The 17,423-nt window shown below is 53.7% G+C and overlaps 1 protein-coding gene across 3 annotated transcripts in view; it reads right to left on the bottom strand.

The window, feature by feature from the left end:
• Positions 1-17,423, bottom strand: part of ACACB (acetyl-CoA carboxylase beta) — a 76,554-nt gene that overhangs the window by 35,158 nt on the left and 23,973 nt on the right. For all 3 annotated transcript variants that reach the window (XM_041003681.1, XM_041003680.1, XM_041003682.1), the window contains 12 exons: positions 17,196-17,366; positions 15,733-15,894; positions 14,204-14,367; positions 13,071-13,221; positions 12,891-12,994; positions 11,383-11,464; positions 9,665-9,810; positions 7,552-7,702; positions 6,933-7,067; positions 5,883-6,029; positions 4,426-4,614; positions 2,301-2,401 (listed from right to left, as the gene is read on the bottom strand). In XM_041003681.1, coding sequence (XP_040859615.1) covers positions 2,301-2,401; positions 4,426-4,614; positions 5,883-6,029; positions 6,933-7,067; positions 7,552-7,702; positions 9,665-9,810; positions 11,383-11,464; positions 12,891-12,994; positions 13,071-13,221; positions 14,204-14,367; positions 15,733-15,894; positions 17,196-17,366 — 1,703 coding nt within the window. The remainder of the gene's footprint in view (positions 1-2,300; positions 2,402-4,425; positions 4,615-5,882; positions 6,030-6,932; positions 7,068-7,551; positions 7,703-9,664; positions 9,811-11,382; positions 11,465-12,890; positions 12,995-13,070; positions 13,222-14,203; positions 14,368-15,732; positions 15,895-17,195; positions 17,367-17,423) is intronic.

Below are 17,423 nucleotides of genomic sequence, written 5' to 3'. Positions count from 1 at the left end.
GGCAAGGGGAACAGGGACTCGCCTGAGGTGTCACATCACACCAGGGGGTCAAGCTGGGGGTACAATCCAAGCCCGGCTCTTGGGGTGGGGCCTACTTGACCACAGAGGGAAGAAGCTGAAGAACTGGGGTGCTGAAACACACAAGTCAACTCGGGCAGGCTTTCTCCAGTAATACAAGCACCAATCTGGGTGGCTGCTCTACTTCCAGCTCCCTGCTAAGGCATCTGGGAAGGGAGCAGGTGACGGCACAAGTGCTTAGGCACCTGCAGTCACATGGGAGACCCGAATGGAGTTCCTATGACAGGAAGTCATCGATAGCCCTACATTCTATACTCCAGCAGCTTCTGCTGGTGTGCGTGTATGTGACTGATTGTTTCAAATCCACAAACGTTGGGCCTGGCCTGGTAGTCTAGTGGCTAAAGTCCTCGTCTTTCATGCACCAGAATCCCATATGGGCCCTGGTTCTAATTCCAGCTGCTTCACTTCCCTTCCAGCTCCCTGCCTGTGGCTTGGGAAAGCAGTCAAGGATGGCCCCAAGCCTTGGGCCCCTGCACCCACCTAACAGACCCGGAAAAGGCTCCAGGCTCCTGGTTTCAGATTGGCTCAGCTCCAGTCAAAACAGCCTCTTGGGGAGTGAACCAGCAGAAAAATGATCTTTCTCTCTGTATCTCATTCTCTCTCCATCTCACTCTCTCTGTATCTCACTCTCTCTGTATATCTGACTTTCCAATAAAAATAAATAAATCCTTTTTTTAAAAAAAATCCATGAACGCTGTTACTCTGTCTTGACAACAAAGCTCTCTTGCTAAGTGGATTTTTCGCCACAAACAGGATAAACTCTTCTTCTCATTAGGATAATTCTCCAGGGCTGGTGTTGTGGAACGGCAGGTAAAGCCATTGCCTGCAGTGCTAGAATCTGATACGGATATTATCTCCTGTTCTGGCTGCTCCACTTCCAAACCTGCTCCCTGCTGGTGCATTTAGGAAAAGCAGTGGAAGATGGCCCAGTGCCTAGGACTCTGCGACCCACACAGAAGATCTGGAAGAAGCTCCTGGCTGTGGCCTGGCACAGCACCAGCGATTGTGGCCATCTGGAGGTCGAATCAGCATACGGATGATCTCTCTTTTTTTTGCCTCTGTAACTTTGACTTTCAAATACAAGATGAATCTTTTTTTTTTTTTTTTTTTTAAAGATTTATTTTTTATTATTTTTTATTGGAAAGGCGGATATACAGAGAGGAGAGACAGAGAGGAAGATCTTCCGTCCGATGATTCACTCCCCAAGTGAGCGCAACGGGCCGATACTATGCCGATCCGAAGCCAGGAGCCTCTTCCGGGTCTCCCACACGGGTGCAGGGTCCCAAAGCCTTGGGCCGTCCTCGACTGCTTTCCGGGGCCACAGGCAGGGAGCTGGAAGGGAAGCGGGGCTGCCGGGATTAGAACCGGCGCCCATATGGGATCCCGGGCGTGCAAGGCGAGGACTTAACCACTTGCGCCACCGCGCCGGGCCCCAAATACAAGATGAATCTTTAAAAAGCAGCTCTCTAGTCGGCTATCCCTGTTGCAGAGCTACCTGAGATAGAACGCAAACTACCCAATGACTTTCCCAAGCAACAATTTCCACAACCACAATGACCAACAATTCATGCAGTGTCATGTCCACAAGGTCATGTCATCTCATGGTCACATGGTCAAGCCACTGAGTTGTCCTGAGGTGTCAGCCCTTTCACAAAACTGACCCAATTGTTACTCCAGAGGAATTATTACATGAAGAGTTTGCATTCCCATTTTAACCACTGACAGACTGAGGCACACAATGTTGAAGTCCAGCCCAGGGTTTGCATTAGTAATGGTAGGCCAGCCAGCTCCACAATGTACTTCCTGTCGGTGTGTGTCTGTCCTTAAAGGAGCCCCAGGGAACAGGTGACTGGCCCAGACTGGGACACCCACACCCCTCAATAGAGTCCCTGGGTTTGAGTTCCAGCTCTGCTCCTGACTCCAGCTTCCTGCTAATGCAAACCCTGGGAGGCAGTGGGGTGATGGCTCAAGTAGCTGGGTCCTTGGTTCCAGCCTGGCTCAGCTCCAGCTAATACAGGCATCTGGGGAATGAACCAACACATGGGGCACGCTCCATCTCTCTGCTTTCCAAATAAAGAAATCAACAGTTTGAACAAGGCAGGTCATATAGAAGCACAAAGTGTGACAGCATGGAGCAGCGGCCCAGGATGAAAGGTGGGTCGACTCTGACAGGTGCGACAGCTCTGGGGTGGCGGCTGCAGCCCTAGGAGCCTGGGACTCACCTCTGAACCAGCTGCACAATGCTCTGTGTGTTCATGAAGAAGACCTCACGGTCGGCCTTGCGCTGCAGTGTGGCCGCGTGGCAGTCCAGGATGGTGGCTATCTGGTCGAGCAGAGAAGACAGGGTGAGTGGGACCACGTGGAAGCCAGCTGGAGGGATAACCAGAGCTCCCAGCGAGGCCCCTGCCGAGCCTCACTTGCACACCTTAAATCCCAGCCCCGACCGCATGCATCTCTCAATGTGCCATGCCTGAGGATGCTCCAGAGTTCAAAATGACAATGACACAAAGAGGGGCCCGTGTTCCTGCCTGTGGCCCCTGCGAGGTGTGCAGAGTGTGGCTGGTTCCCACCGGGGCACAGGGGCACACAGGTGGGGGCTGGCAGAGCACCTGTCTCCACCCTTAGCATCCCTGTTGGGGGGTGGGCAGCAAAAATACTGCAGGGGGTCGGGGGAAGTCCTGCCTCAATGACAACTTCCTGAGAGTCCCCAAGAAGCTGGCCTTTGCGCTTCATCTCTGAGCTGTGACACATAAGCTACAGTGTCCTGTGTGTGCAGTGGCCTTTAGGGTGGCCGAGGGCTGAGCTACCAGCATTGCCACGTGGTTCTAGGGTGTCTTCATGGTCCCTAACAAGAGGTTTCACCCCAGGAGCAGTTCCTCTTCCTCGTCGCCTCTCCCTGCATCCTGGCCCCAGCAACTGCACGTGGACTTGTGGAATCCTTACACCGGCCTGCGCTGCATGTTTCATGTGCCTGTGATTCCCACATTACGTGGTCTTTCGTGGCTGGCTTCTTTCCCCTCTCCTTTCCCCCGCTGGGGGCAGCATGAATCTGCACTTAACTCTTCATGACAGAATGCTAACCCAGCCTCCAGCGCTGCTGGATGAGCCGGCCTAAGCCAATCCCCTGGCTTCCTGAGTGGCTGGCACGTGAGTGGGGGCGGGATGATGATGGCAGGAACGGGAGGAAGGCAGAAGGTCTCTTCCCAGAGCAAGTTACCTTGAAAATCCTCCATGAAAACAACAACAAGAAGATGAACAGCACGAGGTACAACTCACAGTGAGATGTTACGCTAGTCCGAATGGTCTCCACTGGGGTCTTTCCCCATTTTATTTATTCAAAGTGTGGAGACACAGACATATATGTCTCCTACCTGTTGGTTCGCTCTACAGGTTCCTGCACCAGCCAGGATTAGGTCATGCCAAAGCCAGGACCCAGGATGTCAGTGTGGGTTTCCCACATGGGAGGTGGGGACCCCACTGTCTGAGCCATTCCCTGCTGTCCCCCAGGGTGTGTGTTAGCAGGAAGCTGGGACTGAAACAAGGCGGGGGACAAGGGGTGCTGCTGTCTGAAGCACCATCTAACTGGCTACGCCAAACACCTGTCCCTGGTTCCCACTCTTTCAAAAATATCCTATAAAGCTGGACTCAAGACAACACCTTATAAAATCTAGAGGAGAGGGGGAATGAAACCAGTGCTGCAGGGCCTGGTGCAATGACTCAGCGGCTAAATCCTCGCCTGGCAGGCGCAGGGGTCCCATATGGGCACTGGTTTGTGTCCTTGCTGCTCCACTTCCATTTCAGCTCCCTGCTTTGTGGCCTGACAAAGCAGTAGACGATGGTCCAAAATCTTGAGACCCTGCACCAGGTGGAAGACCCAGAAGAAGCTCCTGGCTCCTGAGCTCCTGGCATTGGGTCAGTTCAACTCCAAATGTTTCAGTCATCCATCATCCGGGGAGTGAACAAGCAGATGGAAGATCTTTCTGTCTCTCTTTCTCTCTGCTAAATCTGATTTTCCAGTAAAAATAAATAAATCTTAATTTTAAAAATAATTGTTGCATATCAGTAAGAAAAGCTTGGGATTTCCCTAATGGTTTCGGCTGATTTGTGTGTTTGTTTTTGGATAAGTGCCCACTCTCTTTGCATCGAGTGCTTGCTTCCTTGCTGCTTGGGCTTGACCCCTGAAGACTGTTCACATTCATCCGCACAATTGGGGCTTGCAAAGAAATGCTGGCGGTGGGCGGGGCTCCCACAGAGAAGACCCTAATTCAAACTGTGACCGCCCCCACAACATCTGGAGCTGTAAGTAGTCTTCAGGAAATCCCCGAGCGTCCCAGGAGGATCACGCACCTGCTGGCTGGGGAACTGGCACAGCACCGAGGTGATGTTGCTGGCGTACTGGGCCATCACCCTGCGGACCGCCTTCTCCACGGGTGCTGGGATGCGGCCCGCCACGCTCGTCATGATCTCCTGCAGCTCCAGCAGCGGCAGCGACGGGTGCCGGAGTGTCATCATCAGCTTCTGCACCCACTCCTTGAGCTGCAGCGGGGGACCTGAGCATCAGCCCCAGGCCCTACCCCAGGCCCAGGTCCCACCTCTCACCACCCAGCACCCAATACAACGTGACCCATCTAGGCCCCAGGCACATGCTGAGTGACCGGACATTTAGGACCAGTGGCCGCCACCACAGTCTAGGATGGGCTGGGCCTTGTGCATGTATCTGGGAAGCCAACCTGGTGTGAGGTTGACACAGGCTCTGTGATGACACCTGTGGGCCAGGGTTGGACCAAGCCAACACCAGGAGCCAACAAGTCAAATCAACAGCATGGGTCTCAACCATCCAAGCCACTAGCTCTTATCTCCCAGAGTGTACCTTAGCAGAAAGGTGGGACTGGGCATGGAGCCAGAACTCAAATCTAGGCACTGCATCAGGCAGCAGCCTAACCCCTGCCCCCAATACCCACCCCATAAACTTACAGCTTAACTCCACTTCTCATAAGCTTTGTAAATTATGCTTCCCATTAAAACAACAACATAACATGCAAATGCAGGCCATTTAGCTCCTAAGGCTCACTAGCTGCCCTGTGCCTCTTCCAGAGTGCCTGGGTAGCATCTGGGATGGTCTCCAACTTGGAACATCTATGATGTCATTCCCAGAGGGTGGCACTGGAGGTTCAGTCGTAAACCAACACACACAGTGGTAAAGAAAAAAACACGGCATGTCCATCACCATGAGGCAGCATGGCCCAGGGGTTAAACACACAGAACCAGAATCCACAAAACCAAGGTTTCCTTTCAATCAACATGTGCCGGTTCACATGTGAGTCCTGGCTGGCTGAGAGCACGTATGACGCTAGGCTTGGAGGTCAGGGCGACTGCCACTGACTTTGCCATCACCACTCGCACCGTCAATGAGATGTATAGTTCCTATACAGACAGCGATGCACCTGCAGGGATGTGATCAGCCATGCTAACTCAAGAATCTTGGCTGTTTACAAGGAGATCTGTAAACCAGTCATTCATTTATCACTCGAGAGTAAGTGGACATCGGGCAGGGCCCCTGGGGTGGGCAGCGGCAAGTGGTCTCTGTTTCTGAATTGAGGGTCCCCCTCCCCTATCTCATGAGGAGAGCAGGGCCCACACTTGACTCACTTCCTCCCTGAACTCACAGCTCCACAGGCCCACTGGAAGCTCACCAGCCAAGCCCCTGGCATCACACATGCACCCTCTGGCCTGCTCACATGCACCTGCTGCTCCTGGGGCAGGGCCACGGGTGGGGGTGGTTCTCCCTCCCCGGCTGGACTCACCTTTTTGCTGAATATGGGCTCTGGGAGACAGTAGCCACTCATGACGTTGGTCAGGTTTTCTAGAACATTGTGGAAAACCTGATGCAGCTTCTCCCCAAGGATGGGCAGAGTTTGCTGGGCGGGGAGCTCTCCTCTGAAGGGCTCAGCCTGAGGAGACACAGGAAGAGCCAAAGGTCAAGGTCACCACAGTACCCTGGAGGACACTAAAGGACCAGGGAGGGGTTTGGGCAGACCTTAGGCTTTAGGATGCAGTCAGCAGGAGAGGAGATGGGGAATGTGTGTGCATGTACATTTTTTAAATTTTATATAGTGATTTCTTTAAAAAATTTACTATTTTATTTGAAAGACAAATTTACACAGAAGAGAAACAGGGAGATCGTTCATCCACTAGTTTACTCCCCAAATGGCCACAACAGTCAGAGCTGAACTGAGCCAAAGCCAGGAGCCAGGAGGGACCAGAGGATCTAGACGCTCCTCCTCTGCCTCCCCAGACCACGAGCAGAGAGCTGGGTCCGAAGCAGAGCAGCCAGAAGGAGAATCAGCATGCCTATGGGATGCCAGTGTCACAAGTGGATAATTAGCTTGTTATGCCACCATGCCACCTGCTGGTGATTTCTTTATTTGTAAGGTGCAAAATGACAGACAGGTAGAGGCAGAGGAACAGAGAGAGTCTGAGAGATCGTCCATCTACTTGGTCATCCTTCAAACACCTGCCACAGCCGGGACCGTGCCTGGCCAAAGTCAGGATCCTACACATCTCTTTCAAAGGGTGGCTGAACAGAGATGCCGCAGGAGACAGGACAACTGTGACAGGACACACAGGCAAAGCAGGAACCTAAGAGAGAATGCCGGAAAGCTGGGCAAGTCGTCCGCCCATGTTCACAGCAATGCTATGAGGAGGACCAAGTAAAAAGGGTGCGGCCACCTGGTGCTTCTGCCGTCGGGATGAACAGTCTGACGGGCAAGGAGCAGGAGTCTCCCTGAGCAGGTGCAGGACCCTCCCCAGCAGACCTGAGCCAGCCAGGGCACGTGGGCAGCAGCGTCACCTACCGGGCGCACTTTAGAAGGGTCATCGAGCTCCAGCCGAGCCACCACGCAGCCGGCTTCCAGCACGGCCCCTGGCCGCTTGATGTACTTCACCCGGCCGCTTTCCTGCACGTTCAGCGTCATGATCATCTTCATCACCTGTAAGGCAGACAGAGAGACTGAGACAGAACCCCAGCAGGGCTGGCTGCATGTGGGACACCCCGACTCACCCAGGCCTGGCCACAGTGCAACAGGGGCTGCATCATCTAAATACAGCCAATTTCCTGGGAGGACCATTTCCTTGGGTGCCTGCTGTATGCCATGCGTGGTACGGTCTGTCTATTCTCGCAGCAGGCAAAGTCAGCCAATGGGGACAGGTGGGAGCCAGGTACTGTGCCCGAGTAGCAGACAGGGAACTCAACAGCACCCCTCCAGTGTCTGCAGGGAATTGGTCCCAGAACACTCTCCCACCCCCAACACACCCACACAGATGTTAAGGTCCATGGGTGCTCAAGCCTGTTCCATAAAACGATGTAGGATTTGCCTAGCAACAACATGCATTTGCCTCCTAAGGGAGACTCAGGGACCAGGACAGCACCAGGGAGCAGGTGCGCAGGGCAGGGCAGATGGGCTCCAGAGTCACCTCCATCTCAGCATAGCTGCTGCCGGCCTCCACGTGGCCCCCATCCTCTATTGTATACTGCATCAGCTTCCCCGCTGACGGCGACCTCAGCACCGTGGGGTCGTTCTCCTTCTCGAACACGCATGTCTTGTTGCCAATGGTGATCCGGTAACTGGGAGACGGCAGGTAAGGGGTGGGAGACAGGCAGTTAGCAACACCTCCCCCTTGCCTGAAGGCAGCCAGGCACACCTGGCTGCGTGACCATGGGGACCAGCTCCCACATGGGGGCATCTGATGGCCGTGGCTGTCACAGACACGCTGGCAGTGAGTTGGGCAAATAGAGCAGGGTGCCCATTTACTAGCTGAAAACCGGGTCCTATCGCTGACATATTTCCCACAGGCCCTGGCCTGAGAAAATAATCAATAAACATGATTTGGTCTATACTGAGTAAGGTAGAGTGTGCATTTTCTGACTATACCAGGGACACATGGGAAGAGCCCCTCAGATCCTGCATAGCAACAGGTGTTGTGGTGCAGTGTGCTAAGCCGCCACTTGCGGTATCCGGATATCATATTGGAGTGTGTGGTTTGAACACAATCACTCTACAGATGATGGTCCAAGTACTTGGATTCTTGCCACTCATGGGGAAGACCCATATGAATTTCCTGGCTCCACCAGCCTGGCCCAGCCCTGGCTTTTGTAGGCATTTGGGAGTGAACTAGCAAACGGAAGATCTGTGTGTGTGTGAGTAAGATTTATTTATTTTTATTGGAAAGTCAGATTTACAGAGAGAAGGAGACAGAGAGAAAGATCTTCTGTCTGATGATTCACTCCCCAGTAGCTACAAAATTTGGAGCTGAGCCAATTCCAAGGCAGGAACCAGGAGCTTCTTCAGGGTCTCCCACGTGGGTGCAGGGTCCCAAGGCTTTGAGCCATCCTCTGCTGCTTTCTCAGGCCACAAGCAGGGAGCTGAATGGAAAGTGGGGCAGCCAGGACACAAACCTGTGCCCATATGGGATCCCAACACTTGCCAGGGGAGGATTAGACAATTAAACCATTGTACTGGGTCCTGGAAGATCTACTATCTGCACTTCACCTTGTCATTCTGCCTTTCAATTAAATAACTTTTTAAAAAATGTCTTGAATATTCTTGGCAAAAGAAATAAGCTACAAGAGAAATTTTTAAAACATACCACCCCTTTAGTATTCATGGTAGCCAAGATATGGGATCAACCTGGATGACAACTGACACGTGATTGGATGAGAAAGAGTATATGCACTAGACTATTACTCAGCCATAACAAGGGCAGATTCCTACTACTTGTGGCCTCACAGAGGAACCAGGAGGACCTTATGAGAGGTGAAGAAACAGGTGCAAACAGACACATCACACAACCTCACTGATACCAGGAAGCTAAAAACGTTGGCCTCACAGAAGTAGTACTGATAGGATTGTTGGGGAGGGTCGGGATGGGAAAGGGAAACAGGCAGTGAGCAGTTAGTGGTGCAGCTGCAAGGGAGAATGTTCCACAGTACCATGCAACAGCACATCACTGTCCACTTCCAAGTGGCTCGTAGAGAGGGGCTGGGGTGCCCCCCAACTCACAGAGATGCCAGCTGGGTAGCAGGGCCCCTACACTGGAGCCTTCACCCACAGCTTCCCATGGTGCACATTAGCAGGGAGTGAGGATCGAAAGTGAGGTCTGACTTGTACCCAGTCCCTCTGATAGGGGATGTGGGCACCCCAAACAACACACAGCCATGAAGTGCAGGTGCCACCCTGTGCTGTGGGCACTTGAATGTATACTTCTCCATGTTGCTACCCATGTCCTAACCTCCCTCCACCCCTCCTCCCCAGCCTAACAGTCAGAAGTTTAAGTCCACAGTAAAAATTTCCACACCAAAGAGAGAACACTCATCGCTTAAACGTTCTATATCTGGCTTATTCCATTTAAACAAAACGACCTCCAATTCCAGTGATATTGCTAAAAAATAAAGGGTTTCCATCCCTCATGATGGCTGGTCAATATGCCAGTTTGCGGTCCGTGATCCATTCAACCAGCTTTTATTTCTGACCCCCAGGGCCGTGAGGTGAGTGTGCCCCGCTCAGCGCGGGAGTCGGCCCCCACGCACCTGTCCACCTCCTCCTTCATGTAGGTGGTGTAGCTGCTGCCGTTGTAGGAGAGCAGCAGCCCCCCATCGTTGAGCCGGTGGGCGTCGATCTCGATGTGGCAGTTGTTCATGATGAGTACGAACATGGTCAGAGACTGCCGGGCCACCTGAGGAAATAGGCTCGTGTCAACACCATGCCCAAGACGTGAGTCCACGGTGCCATGGGGCCCCTCTGACAGTGCATACGGCTAGCGTCCACTGTGGGTGTAGCAATCTCTCTCTCTCTCTGCTCTCTCCTCTCCTGCTCCTCAAGGGGTAGCTGTTGATTGCCTTGGAGAGGACTGTAGCCAGCTGCCCCTGGCTTCAGCCTCAGGTAGGGACACCCTGCTGGCAGACACTGGGGCTCCTGCCCTCGGTGAGCCTATCCTGGAGACCCCACCATCAGTCTGGTATCTCCACTCAGTGTCCATGCTGAACCCCTGAGCACTCCTCCATGATGGGGTTAGGAGGTGGGGGCCTCTGAGGGAGGAACTAGATCATGGGAGTGCAGTCTTGCATTTGGGTTGAGTATGTGGATAGCAGAGGTCCCTTCTGGAGTTCACAGCAAGCAGGTGCAAGTGGCCCTTTGCAGACCATGACCCTGCCTCAGGGCCTTAGCTTTGACCTGCAGCCCCAGGGAATGGTGAGAGAGAGGCACTGCTGTGATTTGCCAGCCATCAGCAGCATTTCATCAGACAAGCTCAAGCAGACCAAGGCCCTGGCACACGAGCTCAGGCATTGCTCCCTGCCTGGGCTCCCTATCCAGGGCCATAGGGGAGGCAAGATGACACTGGGGAGGGGCCTGGACTCCAATCCAGCTCTGATGTTCCACCTGGCTGGGACATCAGTCCCACCACACCCCGCTGGGGTCAGGGGCTGCTCACTGTAGGTGCTCTCCCTACATGTGCATCTCCGGGAATGTACCTACAGATGCACTAAGCTCCAGAGGCCCCAACGGGGTACACAGAGACTCCCCATAGAGGCCGGTAACCACAAAGGGGTCCAGGAAAGTGGTGGTGATCCTGTGCATAGGGAATCGGTGCACGCTCACCAAACAACAATAGCCTTGTCACCATCTGCAGGAAGTTCCCTCTGCCTTCCCCCTATGCTGTGCCACCTCTACGGCCTTGCTAGAACCCCAGTGCACAGCTTTAGGGTCTCAGCAGATGGAGTTAGCTAAGAGGATCTCCTACTGCGTGGGCTCTAAATCCAACTGGATTAGATGATCTTAGGAAAGGAGATGTGGACAAGGGACTAACCAATACACACACACACACACACAGTGGCAAGAGGGCCACAGGAAGACAGAAGAAATGGAGGGGGAAGCAGGGGGCCCACCAGCCAGGCAAGGCTGGCAAGTGGTAGGAGACAGGGAGGCCCTGCCTCTACGGTCACGTGGATGTGGGACTTCTGAGCCCCACACTGTGAGGGGACAAATGTCTGTGCTTGCGGTCAGCAGTGCGGCATGCTCTGTGGTGGCGGCCACAGGACACTGAGAGCAGCTGCACGGTGCCCTCCGCATCTTGCCTGACCACACCTCCTGACACCTGCTGCAGTTAGGTTCCAAAGTCATGGACAACGTGGGGATTTCTAGGTAACTGAGTACTCAGATCCAAGCTCAGGGTATGCCCCGCAGATGAGGCAAAACCTTGAGCGCCCCAAAAGGTTTGGGGACTTCAGAGAAACATGGGGGACTTTACCTTGAGGATGTACTTGACACCTCCATAAATTAACTCCACATCCACGATGTTCAGCAGGGAATCGGCGGGAAGGACCTGGCCCCTGTAAGAGAACAGAGGCCTGCGGGCAGCCTGGGGAGGGGCTGGGAGCGCAGCAGCCCCCTCCTCTGGATTTTAAAAAGCACCCCAAGGGGGTGCATGTTAAGTACAGCAGCCGAAATGCTGCATGGCACATGTGCATTCCACACCACAGTGCCTGGGGTTCGAGTCCCTGCTTTGCCTTCTGCTAATGCACACATCCTGGAAGGCAGCAGGTGATGCTTCTGAACTTAGATCCCAGCCACCCACAGGGGAGACCTAGAGTGAGTTCCAGGCTCCTGCAGGTATTGCAGACATTTGGAGAGTAAAATAGCAGGTAGATGTGTGTGTGTGTGTGTGTGTGTGTGTGTGTGTGTGTGTGTGTGTGTGTGCTCTTGCTTGTCAATGAAATAATTTTAAAAAATAATTTTAAAAATGTAATCTCATCTGGCAAAGCTCACTGCACTAAAACAGAGAGAGTGAGACAGTGAGAGATCTTTCATCTGCTTGGTTCAGACCCCAGAGGCCACAATGGTTAGCACAGGGCCATCCTGAACCCAGGAGCTTCTTCTAGGTTTCCCATGTGGCTACAGGGGTCCAAACACTTGGGCCATCTTCCACTGCTTTTCCCAGGCTATTAGCAGGGAGCTGGACCAGAAGTGGAGATATGAACCAGTATCCATGTAGGATGCCAGCATCATGAGCAACCAGCCATTCAGTGCCAAGGAAGGGAGGTTTCTAAAAGGCTTTTCAAGAACAGGATGATTTCTGTTGGGAGTATCCCGTATTCCGGAATCCTGCCAACTCCTTATGAGAGAAACCAGCACTGGCCTGTGACCCAGTCACAGCCCCAAGCACTGAAGACACTCTCCCCTCATCCTCTTTCTCATTTCATGGACTTTGTCCCCTGCCCCTGCACAGCTGGCAACACCTGGCCAAGCAGTTGAAGAGCTAAACCTGGCACCCAGAGGACAGCGGTCACAGACACCACCAACCCTCACCATGCACAAAAAGCCCCTCTACAGAAAACTGCCCAGCCCAAAGCGTCCACAATGGGGAGGCAGAGAAGCCCCACCCATCCAGAGAGCAGGCACCTGATTCCTCTCCACTCCAGTCCATTACATCAGACACCTGGGAGAGAAGCCAGTAGAAGTGACCCTTCACCTGCTTTGCTCCCCAAATCCACCTCCTTGGGCTCTGAACCCTGCTGTGGCAGTACGGTGCAGCCTGAACAAGTCAGCAGGAAGCTGTACAGACCTGGTGACTGTGGCCTTGACCTTGAGAGCCTCCCTCCCCTATTCCACACCCTACTCTTACACTCAGCATTCTCAAGAGTGACTCAGGTTTATGGGAGGGGATTTCCTCTGCACACACACACACACACACACACACACACACACACACGGACACACACACACACACACACACACACACACGGTCATATGCCCTACCTTTCCAGGGAGTGCAAGAAGTCTGTCATACAGGTTCTAAACATTGCATCGGCCACGTTCAAAGCCCCGCACACCACCCCGAGCATGACGTCGGGTTTCTCAGCCTGGAGGAGACACTGAGCTTCAGTCCCCAGGCCATGCCCTCCCACCGAGGCAGCCACCTTTTCCTGCCCTCCTGACCTGCACTTTCTCGGCGATGAGGTGGTCCAGCCAGCCCGTGTCGATGTCGTTACTCTGGAAGCTCTCGGTCTCCAGGAGGTTGATGAGATACTCCACTGTGGTCCTGAAGTCGCCACGGATGGACAGCTCCTTCAGCGCCACCACCATGTTCCTGATGGGACCGCGAGCAGGGGGGTCATTGGCCAGAGCCACGCCCACAGTTCAGGGGTGTGGTACGAAGGGGAAGGGTCACTCCCAGACCAGGGTTCTCAGAGCGCAGGCAGGAGGGGTGAGCTGGACGGCACAGGTGTGTCCATCTAGTGGCCCCTGGACAAGTGACAACTGTGCTTTGGGCCTGGATTTCTCAGTTCTGTAACACACATGGCAGGCACGTGCCTGGCAGAGCTGGGAACCAGGGCTGCCGGCACAGGGCTCAGGATGGTGAGCAGTGTGCCCAGGGTACGCTCCAAGAAATTCAGGCTCCCTGTGAAATGACACCCACAAGGGAACAATTTATCAAACTGACACTCACATTTACATTGACATTTCAGCTACAGGCCTCAGTGCCTTCTAAGTCTCTACAACACCTGGAAATTCTTCAGTTAGAACACAGAAATTCAAGTTAGAACACTCAGCATAGGCACTGAGGGATAATGGGTTAAGCTGCCATCTGCCATGCTGGTATCCATATGAATGGTAGTTCAAGTCCTGGCTGCCCCACTTCCAATCCTGCTCCCTGCTAATACACCAGAGAAAGCAGTTAAAAGAGGGTCCAAATCTTGGGCACTTAGCCCACGTGAAAGACCTAGATGGGGCTCCTGGCTCCTGGCTCCTGACTTCAGCCTGGCCCAGCCTTGGCTACCACAGCCATTTGAGAAATGAACTAGCAGACAGAAGGTCTCGCTCCAACTCTACTTTCCAAATAAATAACTATTAAAATAAATAAATAAAGTTAAGGCTCTGGACTTGTGGTACCTCATGGGTCTCCGGTAAGAGAAGGGCTGGGCTTCGAGCCCAAGGCATTTACACGAGCTGGCCCTGCACACCACTGCCTAGGTCTTCCACAGTGCAGGTACAGAGGAGGGAAGAAGCGGGGAGGGCAAGGTGGAGGAAGGGGAGGAAGGGGAGGAAGGGGGCTGGCAGGCAATACTGACGAAATGGCCTCTTCCCGGTTCTCTCCCCAGGAGAAGCAGTGGCCAAACTGGGAATCGGCAAACTCGTGCAGGCCCCCGGCGGCTGCCACGCTGAAGTAGCCCCATACATTCTTGTTGCTGCGGAAGTTCAGCTCCTGCACGGTCCCTGAGCTCGGCTTAAACCCCTGGAACCCAGACGGGAAGATAGTGAAAGGGAAGCCATGACTTCAGATCGATTGGTTCTCATCCCAATTCAGGTCTGGAACGAGCCCAGAACTCCTAAGGCAACCTAAAGCTTAGAGGGATCCAGGAAACGTGGGTACCTCCTAGCACGGGGGTGGGGGGCATGTCCAGGCATGGTGGAAGCACAAGAGTGCATCAACACAGGCGATTTTTACTTAAAAAACAAAAACTGTAAAATAATGATAAGGAGGAGGAGGCGGAGGAGCTGGCCATGTCAGCATCATATATGAGCTCCAGTGTGAATCCTGCCTGCTCCACTTCCTATCCAGTTCCACCCGGGAAAATGGCAGATGATAGCTCCACAATTCTCAGGCCCCTGTCACCCATGTGGGAGACCCAGACTGAGTTCTGGGGAGCCCAAGCCCAGCCCAGCTGCAGCTGTGACAGGGGAGGGGTGAACACAGAAGGGCTTGCTTTGTGTCTCTGTATCCCTCTCCCCACCTGGCAAATGAAAATAGCACAAACAGGTCATGTTCGTCTTATAACCTGAAGTTAGATTTGCAATTTCAGAGGATGAAGATGCCCTGGGCAGGGCCCCCACTGATGCTCACTCTCACCCCGATTCCCTTTGCAGGGCTGGTACCACCCCCCACCGCAACCTGCCCCAATGAGAGTTCCAGCTGCCTGGGCCTTTGGTAAACTAGATTCCCCATTCCCGCAGGGTCCCTGCGAGCCTTGGTCCCCTCCGCCAAGCTCCTGTCTCCCATCTTCAGTGTTCTGTTGGCAACTGAGGCACTCAAAGGCATTCTGCTCCCGTCAGTTAGTTGTGTGGAAGTGACCTCTCTGACTCCAAGTTTGTTCAGTGTTACAATCCAGTGTGGAGCTCAGACACACAGGAACGTAAGCAACACCAGCTGGATTGTTATTATTATTATTGAAAACCCACGTAACAGCATCACACAGAGGAATCTGCTGTTACAGGCCAGTCTGCCTCTAGGATACCAAGAAGTGCAGGGAAATCAGAAACTCAAGAATCCTGCGGCTGTCATCCCAAAGATGGCCAGAACCCACCCAACTTCAGCGGGTTCAAGTGGGCAAGCAACGCAGGCCTGTTGGGCCACAACATGTCACAGTGCGTAATGGCAATACCATCACATCATAAGTGAGCACCGAAACATGCATGGGTCCTGTCTGGTGCCTGACTCTGGCCACATGTCCAATAACTGGATTACCAAGACAAATGCCCTCCCCATCCTGCCTTAGTTTCCCCATCTGTAAGCTAGGGTCTCCCTCAAGGCTGAGGCCTGAGCTCCAACCATGCTGCGAAGGCTGACCTCAATGAGAACACAGAGGGGCCCCACACTTGCCTCATCAGGGTTCTCACTGGTGATCCTGGCTGCGATGACGTGGCCTCGGGCGAGGGGAGGGTTGGCAGGGGTGTCGAAACAAATGGGTGTCACCCCCCAAGGTGATTCTCCGTACAGGAGCCGGATGTCCTTCAGCCGGTGCAGCGGTACCCCCATGGCGATCTAAAGTCAACAAGACCGCCCCACGGGCTGTGAGTCACACCAGAGTCCCTACCCCAGGGTGCTAAGCCCAAGCGGTAGATACAAGTGAGGGAGGGGCTCAGTCTACAACTTCAAACAGACTGAGCCCAGGCTGGGGGTGCCAACCCTTGGGCTGGGCTGTGGCAGAAGAAGCCAAGAAGGAAACAGCTATTTTAAGAGTATGCTCTGGGGGGCAGATGGGATGGGGGCAGAGGGAAGGAAAGCTCTAGGGACAACATCAGGTGACAAGGAAACACCAGCACCAGAGAGACCCTGGGGATTCTCAGAGCTGCGACCACAGTAAGGCTAGAGGAGGTTTTGTGAAGGATGCCAGCAAGGCTGAACTTGGAGGAGAGCAAAGCAGGCCTCTATGAGCACCGGCCTTGCAGTGCCACAGGGTTAAGCTGCCACCTGAGACATCCCCATCCCCTGGCAGAGCACCAGTTCCAGTCCTAGCTGCTGCATTTCCAGCCCCGCTTCCTGCCTCCAGGATACTGATTCCAGGGGAAATTTCTATGAAGACCAACACCCCTCGCTCCTTAGATGTATACAGAGCAGAGGTATCTACAGAATCCAAAGAGATGAACAGGAGGCATGAGACATTAAAATCTCATGGCAGAGGGTCCTGCCCGGCATTATGGCATAGTAGGCTAAGCCTCAGCTCGTGATGCTGGCATGCCATATTTGTGCCCGATTCATGGCCTGGTTGCTCCACTTCCCATCCAGCTCTCTGCTTATGGCTTGAGAAAGTGGCAGAGAATGGTCCAAGTCCTTGAGGGTCCTGCACCCATGTGGGGGAGACCCAGAAGAAGCTCCTGGCTTAGGATCCACTCAGTTACAGCTGTTGTAGCCATATGGAGGAGTAAAGAAGCAAATGGAAGATCTCTCTCTCTCTCTCTCTCTCTCTCTCTCCTCTTTGCAACTAAAAATAAAGGTTGAAAACAAATTCTCACAGAGAAGAGATTTGGGGGTGAAGGGAAGATCTTGCAAGCTCCCCAGAAGGTTCCTGGTAAAATCCAGCTGTGAGGCACATCTCTGGGGCTGTGAGTAGGTGCCAGGAGTCCACAGGGGACCTGACATGGTAGCTAATAGCTTCCCACTGAGAAAAGGGGTGCAGTGTCTGCCAGTTTCCCAGATGACCCCAGAGCCAGGCACAGAGAACCAAACCATTTCCCTTCTGGTGGCTGCCCACACCACCCACACATATCAAGCTCAGCACTATCCAGGATGCCCAGCCAAGAATGGGCATGCCCCCCTAGCCTGCTCCGAGCCCATGTCCTTGCCTGCAGCTGGGCAGCCGGCAGGTTGACGTCGGCAATCATCTCTGTGCAGGGATGCTCCACCTGCAGACGAGGGTTCAGCTCCAGGAAGTGGAAGCTGCCGTCCTGGCTGTAGAGATACTCGACCGTCCCCGCACTCACGTAGCCCACAGTCTTGGCCAGGCGGACAGCACACTGCAAAGAAGAAAGGGGAAGTAGAAGCCTAGTGCTTTCTGCTGGGCCCTGGTAGAT

The sequence above is a fragment of the Ochotona curzoniae genome, unplaced genomic scaffold (genome assembly GCF_017591425.1).
Source record: "Ochotona curzoniae isolate NIBS_2020 unplaced genomic scaffold, NIBS_Ocur_1.0 scaffold_274, whole genome shotgun sequence".
Lineage (NCBI taxonomy): Eukaryota > Metazoa > Chordata > Mammalia > Lagomorpha > Ochotonidae > Ochotona > Ochotona curzoniae.
This window is presented reverse-complemented; position numbering and strand designations above follow the sequence as displayed.